General features: G+C 34.2%; 1 protein-coding gene across 2 annotated transcripts; it reads right to left on the minus strand.

Annotated features, from left to right (window-relative positions):
- Window positions 1-46: 46 nt before the first annotated feature.
- Window positions 47-2,430, minus strand: LOC133871031 (WRKY transcription factor 18-like). Of its 2 annotated transcripts, none has more exons than XM_062308371.1 (4): window positions 2,242-2,430; window positions 1,540-1,803; window positions 944-1,060; window positions 47-848 (listed from the first exon to the last, which is right to left on the minus strand). In XM_062308371.1, exons 1-4 carry the CDS (start codon window positions 2,269-2,271, stop codon window positions 477-479), a joined length of 783 nt encoding a protein of 260 aa, XP_062164355.1. In that variant the 5' UTR covers window positions 2,272-2,430; the 3' UTR covers window positions 47-476. The 2 variants fall into 2 exon arrangements, with proteins under 2 accessions (XP_062164355.1, XP_062164356.1); XM_062308372.1 differs by having other exon boundaries at window positions 1,540-1,723; window positions 2,242-2,394.
- Window positions 2,431-12,436: the final 10,006 nt, after the last annotated feature.

The raw sequence follows: 12,436 nt of genomic DNA on the forward strand, positions 1-12,436 counted from the left end.
TGCATGCATTAGGTATCACCAATAGAGGCACTAAAAAAGAGTTACATAATTCAATTTTCCTTCTATCTTCCATTACAATAACAGCAACAACTTCACTTTTCTAAGACAAAACGCATGTATGACTCATGATCATGCCATTTTCACTTTGATGGCATCTTCACACAGATGATCAAAGCTCATGAATCCTCTCGTTTTATAGAGGAAAAGAGAAAACTTAGAGAAACTTAAAATACTCAAACCTTATTCTCAACAACTACATAACTAAACAGTGCTAGGAGTACTACAGTTAACTTTTACTACAACTCTTTAGAAACTGATGTGGTAAATGCTATATGAACTGTTACGTTAGTTTGTAAAAGATCGTAATAAAATCTGTAGTACTCCAAGCATTTTTTGACACAAAAAAAAAAAAAAAAGAAACGCTATCGCTTAAATGTAGATTCTAGGCTATTTTTGCGTCTTTACAGTTCCAAAGATCACGTATGGTGTTCAGATTCAAATCTTTTTTTGGGCTGATGGGTGATGGAGCTTGCAACAGCTGCAGCCAAAGCTGTCGTGAAGGTAGGATCCTTGGTTAAAGAGGCTGCATATTCTGCAATATTGTTGTAGCTGTTGTTGTGGTGCTCTTCCACAAAATTCTGAAAGGGTCTTCGATTTTCTTGATGTGGACTAGAGAGACTAAGATCGAGCGCCATAGCTGGGAGAAATGAGTTAATATTTGCCATTGGGCTTCTGATGGTATCTGATGAAGATGAAGAGTCCCCAAGAGAAGAACCATGAACATCATGGTTGTGCTTCCCATCGTAAGTTGCCACAAGCAGAGACTTATCTTCCAAGCACCTTTGTACCTGAGAAAAAAGGAGTTTAATTCATGAAATATGAAACTGTGATTTTTATGATGGTTCAAAAATATCCTTATTTCCTAATAGAATTCCAATCATACCTTCTTTTTAACAGGGCATCCCGGAGCCATGGAACACCTGAAATAAGCTCTAGGTGATGGGTTGTCTTTGGTGACCTTCTGCCCATATTTCCTCCATTGATAGCCGTCTCTCACTGTCTAAATTCAAAAGGAATATACAAATTAAGATACACAGCAAATTTAACAACTGATTTTTATATATTATTAGCGGCGACTTGTCACTAGTAGATTCCTGCCAAAGTCCGCATGCGAAAAAAAAAAGAAAAATTCTTGGCCACCAAGTTATTAGCGAATTTGGTTGTCGTTGATATATATATATATTTTGAAATTAGCGAGGGCAATCAGCGACAACTTTTGGGTCGTTGCTAATTATCAAATTTTATATATTATTAGCGAGGACTCGTCGCTAATAAGATAATCTTGTCACTTGAAAAAATCCCACCAAGTTATTAACAAATTTTGTCGTTGCTGTTATGATTTTATTTTTTATTTTTTATTTTTTTTAAATCTGCGATGACTTTTGGGTTGTAGCTAATTACAAAATTTCTTGTAGCTAGAGAAATGGTAACCATGACAGATCGATGCACACACATAAAGGACATATCAAGAAGACTTACTAGGCTGTTGTCCTGATCAGAGTCGGTTCTCACTAGGATTCGTTGTGTCTTGTTATGTATTGGAACCTCAGATGTCCGAGCTCTCTTGTTTGCTTCCTTGTCAAAGCCGCTTTGAGAGAAATTGATGTCCATTTGTCCTGCAGCCTTTGTTTCTTGGAGATGGGCTTGAAGAATGTTGCATTTGCTGTTCATAACGTCAAGCATGAATCTTAAAGTTTCATTCTCTTTTCGCAAACACTTCAAGTCTGTTTGGAGGGTTTCCACCTGGAGGAACATCTCTTCCCTTAGTTTTTTTTTTTTTTTTTTTTTTTTCATATATAAATTAAGTGTATTATTATTAATTATTATTCTATGTATAGTTTTGCCCTCTTTATAGAATTTTTCTGTTCCTACAACATGGTCATATATACTTGAATGTCAATCCCATGGAGAGTAAATCCAAGTCCAGCTTATTTTTCAGAAGATCTGGGGGGTCAAAAATTTATGACCTTAAATTCTTAATGATTTGAATCAAGAAAAAGAACCATGACAAAATCTCTGTTTTAGATCTTCAAAAAATGCCCAAAGAGAATCAAGAAAAAAGTAAAACGAAGAATTTTTTTTTTTTCTGTATTATTTTACAAAGCATCTATGATCTGGCATGGGGTTGACATTAAAATCATGCCCAGAAGAAATAAAGCAACAAGAAGATCAAAGAGTCACCTTTTCTTGACAAGAGGTATGAGCTTCCATGTCTGCAAGATGATGAACGACCTTCAATGATAAGTCATCGATCAGACTGTTAAGTTGGAAGAAAAAAGACTAAGAGTTGGAGATCGAAGCCTCCTTAATTAAATCTGTATGTAAAAATAATATTATTTCTCATGCAGTGCTACTGGTTGGTATTTATGAGTTGAAGAAGCCCTATATCTCTCTCTATATATATTAATAATATATATCTCATGCAGTGGTTGGTGCTTTAAGGCGGTATCTTTCGCGGAACCTGCACTGAGCAATTAAGATCAAAGAAAGACTAGTTTGGCGGCTGCTCTCGATCTCTCAACTTTAGCTAGTAAAAGCTTGGTCGTCTTAGTTTGTCTGTAGGGAATAATGGATTGAAATCAAATCCATGTGCCAGAGAAAAGATTAAAGTTACTTTTTAAATTTATTTAAGTGATTTTTTTTTGTTAATTATATAAATAATTATTTAAAACAAGTCATCGTGTTAATCATATAAAATTAGTGTAAAATTTTCCTTAAAAAATAATAAAAAAAAAGGGTGAAAAACAAGTTAGGACCTTTGAATCGTGAAAATTAATACGACATCCACGATTCAACACGTAACATTCATTACGTCACCATCAGTGATGTAAGCCGAGGTTGAAGGTTCTTCCATCCTTTAACTTTTTCGTACGTACGTCCTTTTTTTTTTTTTATTGGTCATTGAAACGTGCAGACAAAATCCATAGACTTCAGAAGTCTATGATCTTGCGGTGACCGACTCCGATGCAAGAAGATATAATTTAAGAAAGAAATAATCCGGATAAAAAAAGAAGTCATAAGGTGGTTCAGTTTACATCTATATGTTAATTTTTATTTTTTTTATTATATTTTTATTTTTTATTTGATTGTATATAAAATTATATTTATAAATTAAAAAAAAAATTAAATATTACAAGTCTTTTTTGTTTCTACATTAACAACAATAAAATTAATTTATAATTTTGTAATTTTTGTCTCTTAAGTACTTATAACTCTTATCTTTTGAATGCTACTAAGTACTAACTCTTATTCTTGAGTTCTTGTAACTCTCGACTCAATACCCAAATCAATATTATAATATAATTATAAGGAAAATGAGAGGGAAAAAAGTCGTGCAACTTTGAATGTGAAGTATAAAGCAAAAGCCAAAACACGTTGAAATTGATCTAGTTAGCAGGATTAATTGTGAACTAATTAACAAGTATTTTTAATTTTATGGACACAGTTTTCTTTTTAAATCTTCTGCTGGTACTGGGTCATCTTCATCTTCGGACATTTTCATTTGCATCTTATCTTCACTTTCACTCGATCTTTCAGCATCTGTAGAATTGTTTGAAGGTGGGTAACACCTTACACCCCCTGCAAACTGATTGATTTACCAAGAAAGCAATGTTAGGCCGCGTGATCGAGCAATATTAATTATTGTAAAGCGCCCAGAACTCGCCGATAAGTAGCTGTTTCTGAGTTTTACAGTGGATCGATCACCAGTAGTTACTGACAATTTGGAACCAGAAACTGTAATGGTTTGGCATCAACCAAGGAGGACTTGTGCAAGAGATCAATGATGTACTTGGATTGCCTCACGGACATGTAGCCTAGAGGAGTCGCGGTGTGCCTGCATATATGATGCGTACCAATAAAAAAACCGAGGACTCCAAGATCTTTCATTGCAAACATGGATTGGAGTTATTTTATGATCGAGAAGATTACATCAATTTAATTTTGTCCCTGTAATTAAGATATCGTCTACATACACACCAATGTAGCGTCAGAATGACGATAGATAAAAGGAAAGAATCTACATCTGAAGAACGAAAGCCAGTATCATGAAAGAGAACTTGTGAGAGGCGATGAAACCAGGCCCAAGGTGCATGTTTAAGAATTAAGGCCATAACTAGCTTTGTGTAGCCGACATACAGAATTTGGATGGGAGCTATCAACGTACAAATCCATTTAGTTGTTCCATGTAAACATCTTTACATTACAAAAAAATGGCTGATTCTAGTTAGTTTTTTTCTAGGCGGTTTTGAAAACCATCTAGAATTATAGTTTTACAATCGGTTTTATAGAACTGTTTATAAATTTATAGACGGTTTTAATAACTAAATTTAGAGACGGTTTTATTGAAACCGTTTGTAAATTTACAGACAGTTTTAATAAAACCGCCAGAAAATTAATTTTTAGATAAATTTAGAGATGGTTTTTTTGAAACCGTCTGTAACATTTTTTTTTAATTTTTTTTCTTCTTCTTCTTGTTTTCTCGTTTCTTTCTTTTTAAAACAAAAGTCATTGATCTCTTTTTAAAGTTTATATCGATCTCTCTAATTCTCTCTCTTAAATCTATCTCTTTTCTTCTTCCTCTCTCCGGCCGGCGATTGAAGACGGGTGACGGGATTTGGACGGTCAGCGGGATCCGGATGACGGGAATGGGACAATGGGATCTCACAACTGGAGAGAGTGGGTTTTCGGCCGGATCTGGCCGAAACCCACGCTCAACTGGATCTCTGGTCGGAATACAGAGAGAGATTCGGTCGGATCCTTTTTTTTTTTTTGGGTAAGTGAAATTCTTAGATTTGATTTACATTTTGTGTTTGTTTTGGATTTGGATTGTGATGATTCACAGCTGAAAAAAGGGTGTGTGAAAATTTTTGGGTTTGATTTGTGAAAATTTTTGGGTTTGTGAAGGCCGGATTTGTGCAGAAGCCAGGCTTAGTGTGGGAACACTATTTCCGTCCTCTCGTTGTCGACCCAGCATCATCGTTGACGAAAATGAATCGAGACAAAAAAAAAAAATTATGGAAAAGAAATAAATAATTTTTAAAAAAAGAAATATTAATTAATGATATTAATATTAATATATAAAAGAAATAAATCGAGACAAAAAGAAAAAATATATTAATTCTGGACGGTTTGGCCCAAACCGTTTATAATCCGAATTCCCAACCCATATTTTCTAGACAGTTTTAAACCGTCTAGAATAAACCGTCTGGACTTTGCCATTTCTTGACACACTACAAAAATTTCAAGAATTCTGGACGGTTTGAAACCGTCCAGAAATTGCAAAAAAACTGGCTGGAACAAAGTCAAAACGGTTTATTCTTAACAGTTTTAAACCGTCTAGAAAAATGGGTTGGGAATTCGGATTCTAGACGATTTGGGCCAAACTGTTCGAAATTATAGACGGTTTGGCTCAAACCGTCCATAACAAATTCTGGATGGTTTTGTCCAAACTGTCTAGAATTTGTTATTTTTTTTTTTGAATATATATATATTTTGTTTTTTTTGTTCAGCGGTCATAGCTTCTACGTTCTACCGGAAATATCCACCGAAAATCAGCTCCAGTTCTACTGGAAATCCATCGGAGACTTGGTAAATCAAAGCTAAGAATCAAACCCAAATCCATCGGAGATCCGGTCATTGGGTACATAATCCAAACCCAAAACAAACACAAAATTTTCAAAACCCTGTCTTTCAGATGTGAATCATCACAATCCAAACAAAAAATAAACACAAAATGTAAATCAAACCTAAGAATTTCACTTACCAAAAAAAAAAAACAAAGATCTGTTTGGTGGTTTGGAAGAGTGGTGACGAGGAGGCTCGAGGGGGGGAGAGAAAGAGAGAGGAAGAGAGAACCGGCCAGAAATCCACATATTCCAGCTGGATCTCTCTCTGTATCCGGTTGGGCGTGGGTTTCGGCCGGAGATCCAACTTTCCGCTTCAGATCCGACCTCATTGACGTCACTGACTTAGTGTCCAGATCTCGTCGTCCGTCTCAGTCACCGGCCGGAGAGAGAAGAAGAAGAATGAGAGAGAGAGAGAGAGAGAGAGAGAGAGGGGAGAGATGAGGTCGAGAGAGATCTAGTTCTTTCTTTTAAAAGAAAAAGAAAAAGAAAAAAAAAAAAAAAAAAAAAAAAAAAAAAGAAGAAGAAGAAGAAGAAGAAGAAGAATAATGGAACAGTGGGAAAAAAAAAAAAAAAAAAACATTTCCAGGCTATTTCAATGAAACTGCCTAGAAATGTTTTGTTTTTTTTTTTTCTTCCAGACGGTTTAAGGAAAACCGTCTGTAAATTTATAGACAATTATCCTTAAACTGTATGGAAATAAAATAGCAAAAAAAAATTTCAGACGATTTAAAGAAAACCGTCTGGAAATATAAATTTTCAGACAGTTTAGTTGAAACTGTCGTAATTTATTATTTTACGGACGGTTTTCAAAAAATCGTCTGGAAAAATTTAGGGGTAATTACTTTTTCCCCCCCATTAATTACTAGCTATTGTCAACATGCCCCCATGAACTGACACTTCGACCAAAAAAGAGCATCAAACTACCATCTTTACATACTTTGGCCCATTCCGTCAGGGAATCCTGTTAACTTGGATGAAATATGCCATTTTTTAGCGTTAATTTTGGTTTAAATACCAAAATGCCATCTACAGTAATTAATAAAAAATATTAAAATTAACATATAAAAAAAAAAAAAAACCTAAGCGGCAGCCACACCCTTTGGTGGAGGGGGTGGCAGGAGCCACCTTTAGGGGTGGCTCACGGGCCACCCACGGCCACCTTAGAGATAAGCTGGAGTGGTCGCGCTGGCCGCAAGCTACCTTAGAGGTGGCAGGAGCCACCTGCAGGCCACCCACGGCCTCTGGGTGGCCGCACAGCCACCCTAGAGATAAGCTGGAGTGGCCGCGCGGCCACCCCTAGTTTCGTGGTAGCCACGAGCCACCCGGCCACCTCAGAGGGTGGCTGCCGCCACCTTTTTTCTTTTTTTTTTTTTTTTAAATGAGGGCATTTAGGTTATTTTTGAAATTGAGTTAGGGCATTTAAATCTTTACATGAATTAGACTGACGGAATGGGTCAAAGTATGTAAAGATGATAGTTTGATGCTCTTTTTTGGTTGAAGTGTCAGTTCATGGGGCCATGTTGACAATGACTGATAGTTGATGGGGGGAAAAAGGTAATTACCTCAAAAATTTAATTCTAGACGGTTTTTAAAACCATCTAAAAAAAAAACCTGTCAATAATTGGGTTTTTTTTTGTAGTGACGGTTTGAAACCGTCCAAAAATCTTGAATTTTTAATAGTGTTAGCTCGAAACCCATGCAAAACACATTTGAAACATTCAACCGACGAATGCACCAATCAAAGTGAATAACAAGAGCTAAACCACACGGATTGCATGTGAAAGGTTTAATGACGGGGCTGAAAATCTCAGTAAAATCCACTCCACTTTTCTGATCAAATCCCTTAACCACTAAACAAGCTTTAAACCTTTTAATTGAAGCACCTTGCTTGCATTTAATTTTGTACACCCTTATACCCTCTTATTGCGAACAATATTGTGATATAATCATAGAAAATTGATAAAGTTTCCTTCAAATTTGATTGGAGGATTCTTCCCACCCTATTTATTAAATTTAGAGAAACGGAGCTAACCAAGCTAAATGATTTACGCTATCAAGTTTGAATTTTTTTTTTTTTTTTTGGAATTTAAGGAGTGTCAATGGTGGAAGTAGTGGTATGAGATCGAAGATGCCAAGGATCGAGGAAGATATTTGGGCCATGCATGGTGAAAAATGTATAGTGCCGGCTTATTTGTGCTCTGATACCGTGTGAATTTACGGAGTTGTTTTGATTTGCTTAAACAAAACAATGAATCTAATTATCGTATAAATACATCTGTATAGCTGAAGAGTTTGATACGTGTTTACACTTGATAGTTTGATGTATGATGCGTTAATATAATCTCCTGATCTACGGGTACTAGATTTCAAAACATAGGAATTCAAAATATATAGAGGATATACAAAAACAAAATTTAAGTTTGAAAATAATAATATCAATGTTAAGCGTAAATCTGATCCTTAATTAAGTTTGAAATCAATTAAACTTTCATAATTCTATTAATAATCTTTATGGCTATTTTCATAATTCTTCTGCTGATCATGGGTCATCTTTATCTTTGGACATTTTCATTTGCAGCTTATCTTCACTTTCAGCATCTGAAGAATATATTATTGTCTGAAGTTGGTAACAGTACTTTAACAGTTTAAAATATTGACAATATTTATATATGGCCAAAATTATCAAAATTGGCTACATAATATTTATTTATTTTTTTCATTTATATGAAAAACACATGTCAATAATTGGGTTTTTTTGTAGTAACGGTTTGAAACCGTCCAAAAATCTTAAATTTTTTATAGTGTTAGCTCGAAACCCATGCAAAAACACATTTGAAACGTTCAACCGACGAATGCTCCAATCAAAGTGAATAACAAGAGCTAAACCACACGGATTGCATGTGGAAGGTTTAATGACGGGACTGAAAGTCTCGGTAAAACCCACGCCACTTTTCTGATCAAATCCCTTAGCCACTAAACAAGCTTTAAACCTTTTAATTGAAGCACCCTCTTATTGCGAACAATATTGTGATATAATCATATGAACAAACGCAATATTGTGATACCTCATTCTACGTGGCATTTTTTTTTTTTTTTTTTTATTATCATTTTAAATCTTTTTGACTAAAATTTGATTGATAAACAAATAAATGAAAAAAAAATGACGACATGTTGGATGAGGCGTGAGAGATGTGCATGAAAAATGTAGGAGAATTATTTCTCACCTCTCAATTAGTGAAGAAAGAATTTGAATGTTAGCCATCTCTGAATAATCAAATGGGTCAAATTCATACTATACTCCTGGCATTCCGCTAATTAGCATTGATTCTAATTATATTGAGAAAAATGATATTTTTCTTTCTCCTGTCCAATTCCATCTATAATTTGAGTAATAATAGGCAGGAGCCAACTTGCCGGCCCCTGCCCGCCCCTTTTAATTAAAATGTAATTTTTTTAATGAAAAAGTAATTTCTGATAACATTAGAAATTACTTTTTCATTTAAAAACCATTTTTTTATTATAAAAAGGCTGCTGGGAGCCGGTAAGTTGGCCCTTGCCTATCATTACTCTAATTTTTGTTTCAAATTTAGGCCTCCGAGTTCTCATTTAAGAAGACCTCATAAGGTTTTTGTTTTTTTTTTTTTTTTAAGGCAAGAAAGACCTCATAAGTTGACCACACCTAAAACTTATGTTTTTGCTGACTACTCCTTAATTTCTTTTAATTATTATTTTTAGTGTTTACATGGTAATCCAAACCATTATTCATCGAACTGAAGATTTTTTTTTTTTTTTTTTTGTGGGGGCAGGGGGGCTAAATTAGAGAATTTTTTTTTTTTCTTGACATGTCCACACAAACACAAGAGGAGTAGGGGGATTCGAACTAGTGACCTCCGCTTCATGAAACGTGGTCCCCAGCCGATTAAGCTACTCCTTAAGGACAAAGTAGAGAAATTCAATAGTCTTGCAGGTACTTCAATCCGTTACTTGTTAGTCCACACCACATAATAAAGTCATGATGGAAATTTATTTTCAAGTAAATGTGGACGTTGGGAAGGACGGATCTAAGGGAGGGCTGCAGCGAGGGGCTATGCCCATCTCTACCCTCAAATAAAATTGTTTTAATTTTTTTAAACATATTTAGATATTTTTAGAATTTTATAAGGACTCAGCACAAATCAAGTCTTGTATGTCCTCCAATAAAAGAATTACACGTCAGTGTAAAACATAAAAACTGAAAAAGACGCCACATCCATCTCCTTTGCCAAAACCCAATCCTCACTGCTGGAAAGCACGAGGGGTTGAAGGAGATCGACCCGATCGATGACACTTGAGAACAGGTCGTTGATAGATGCAATTCGTGTCGTATACTATTTTCCTTGTCGTCTTGTTATTTTCAAAACAATAGCCATTCCGTACGGCGGAGGAGAGGGAGATGCTGTTAGAATTAATTGATAAAATTAACAGAAATTTTGGAATTTAGAAGACGACTATAAATAATTTTATCTCATGCCAACATGTCATTATCTGATTAGAGGGCACAAAGAGCCCCATTTGTACCAAATCTCTATCAAAATTGAATGCTTATTGTAGACTTATCTTCCATTGCTGATAAGAGGTGGCCGAAAGTCAAGTCTTTACTTAAAGAGAGTCAACAACAAATGTTGAAAGTCAATCACAGAAACCTCCAGATAAAGGAATATAGACGTTGGGCAAAGAAAATCAACTCAATCAATAAAGGAAATTTCCCACTTGACATGAGTAGTTGATTTAGTCACCTCTCGGTACATGAACTTGTCACCCTTTCGGTTTGTCTCTTGCCCAAGTGGTCTGTTTCTTGCCCAAGTGGCACCGTGGCCCACGTGCATTTGGTCCACAATTTGTATTCTCCTTTGATTTGTTCAATCTCAATTTTTTATTATTATTATTTATTTTGTAGCGTTGGAAACTTCCTAGAAGTTGGAGGAGGAGAAAAAAAAAATATTCATTTGGATGGGATTATTTGAACTGAAATTAAAGATTTTGATTTCAGTTTTTAATTATTTTAATTGATTTTATTTCAATTTTTTCTATGGAATATATTTAAGCCTTATTTATATATATATATATATATATATATATATATATATATATATATATATATATATATATATATATATATATATATATTGTTTCATTTCAAATAATTTATACTGATAATAATTCTTCAAATCTGGTTTTGGATCCTCGAATCTAAATGCAAACACGGGTATTCTTTTTTAGCGATACACAAATTTAAAATTTAATTAAAGTTTTTTTTTTTTAATAAAAAAAAAAAAAAACTAATAAATCATTCCATTAAGATGACATTAGTGGATAAATTTATAATAAAAATGTAGTTACTAATATTACTCTTCCATTAAAGCATTGAAATTCAAAACACAGCAACACAGACTCAAGCAATCGACTAGTAGTGCTGCGTGTCACAACATGAGTGAAAAAGTTAAACAACATAATTTGATAGATAAATTTAATTGTATAATGGCTGATGTAGTAAGTAGCACATAGACTGTCACGTCAATTTCTAAAGAACTTATACCAACAATTGTAGCATTATTGGTCCCCTAGTAGCACTCCAAATTTAGGGGTTAAATACATTTTTGCTTCATGTGGTTTAACAATTTTAGTTTTTATTCCTTATGTTTCATTTTGTATCATAGATGGTATATCGATCGTTTATGGCTAAAGACAGAAATAGTACCTTCGTCCAAAAATTAACGGAAGTTCATGTCAGCACCTTTAAAAATTAAACATGTGTCCTATGCCCCATTAAGAAACAAAAAAAAAAAATTAAAAAAATTAAAATCATTTAGTAACTTACGTGATAAGTAACACATGGACGGTCACATCACTAACAGTTGTAACACCTCTAGCAGCACTCCAATTTGTATTCAAAAGTCTTGTAATTAATTAAAATATTAATTACCCTCCAATTGGGTTGTGCTGAAACATATCCTGGCCTCCTAGCCGCTTGGAGAGCCACTTTAGGCTGCTTTCACGTGTGGTCCATGTGGAGACCGAAGACTTTCTTCCTCGTAAAGAAAGAAGACCAAGACCCCAAGAGCTAGCTTCATATGTACACTTCAAAATTTTCAAAGATATCATGTAGGTATATCTTGTCATCAAAACTAAGTACCCTACATTGTTAATTTATTCAAATAATTCGGCTATGTTTCACCCTCTCCCTTTTCCTGTAAATTACTTAGAATAATAATAATAATAATACGGCTATTATACTTGTAATTTGGTCATATCATTGCCCAATCCCATGGATAAAACAAATTAAGGATAGCTACATCTACTACTAGTCTATGTTTTCTTGTCCATTTTTCTATATATGTGTGTGTGTTGTACGTCCTAAGTTTGTCGTTTAAGCTTGGAAGTCCAAAATCTTTAGTTATTTGTTTTATGTATCTTACACAACTCATATTAATTAAATGATTTCATTCCTTCCTCCAACTATAAGTAATTGTGCCATAAGAATCTCAAACACAAGAGCATGCACTGATGGGCATCTAGCTAACATCTTAAAATTAGTTTGTCTTTGTTGATTGATAGGCTCATTGTGATAGTATAAAGTAATGAACTAAAAAACATTTAAACCATAAAATATATTGACATATGTGGAGTTACAGTTCTACCCAATGTGTAGAGAACCATAAGAGCTTTCCTATCCATTATTTTAATACAAAATATTTTTCTTTCCTCTCTCA

The sequence above is a fragment of the Alnus glutinosa genome, chromosome 6, assembly GCF_958979055.1.
Source record: "Alnus glutinosa chromosome 6, dhAlnGlut1.1, whole genome shotgun sequence".
NCBI classification, from domain to species: domain Eukaryota; kingdom Viridiplantae; phylum Streptophyta; class Magnoliopsida; order Fagales; family Betulaceae; genus Alnus; species Alnus glutinosa.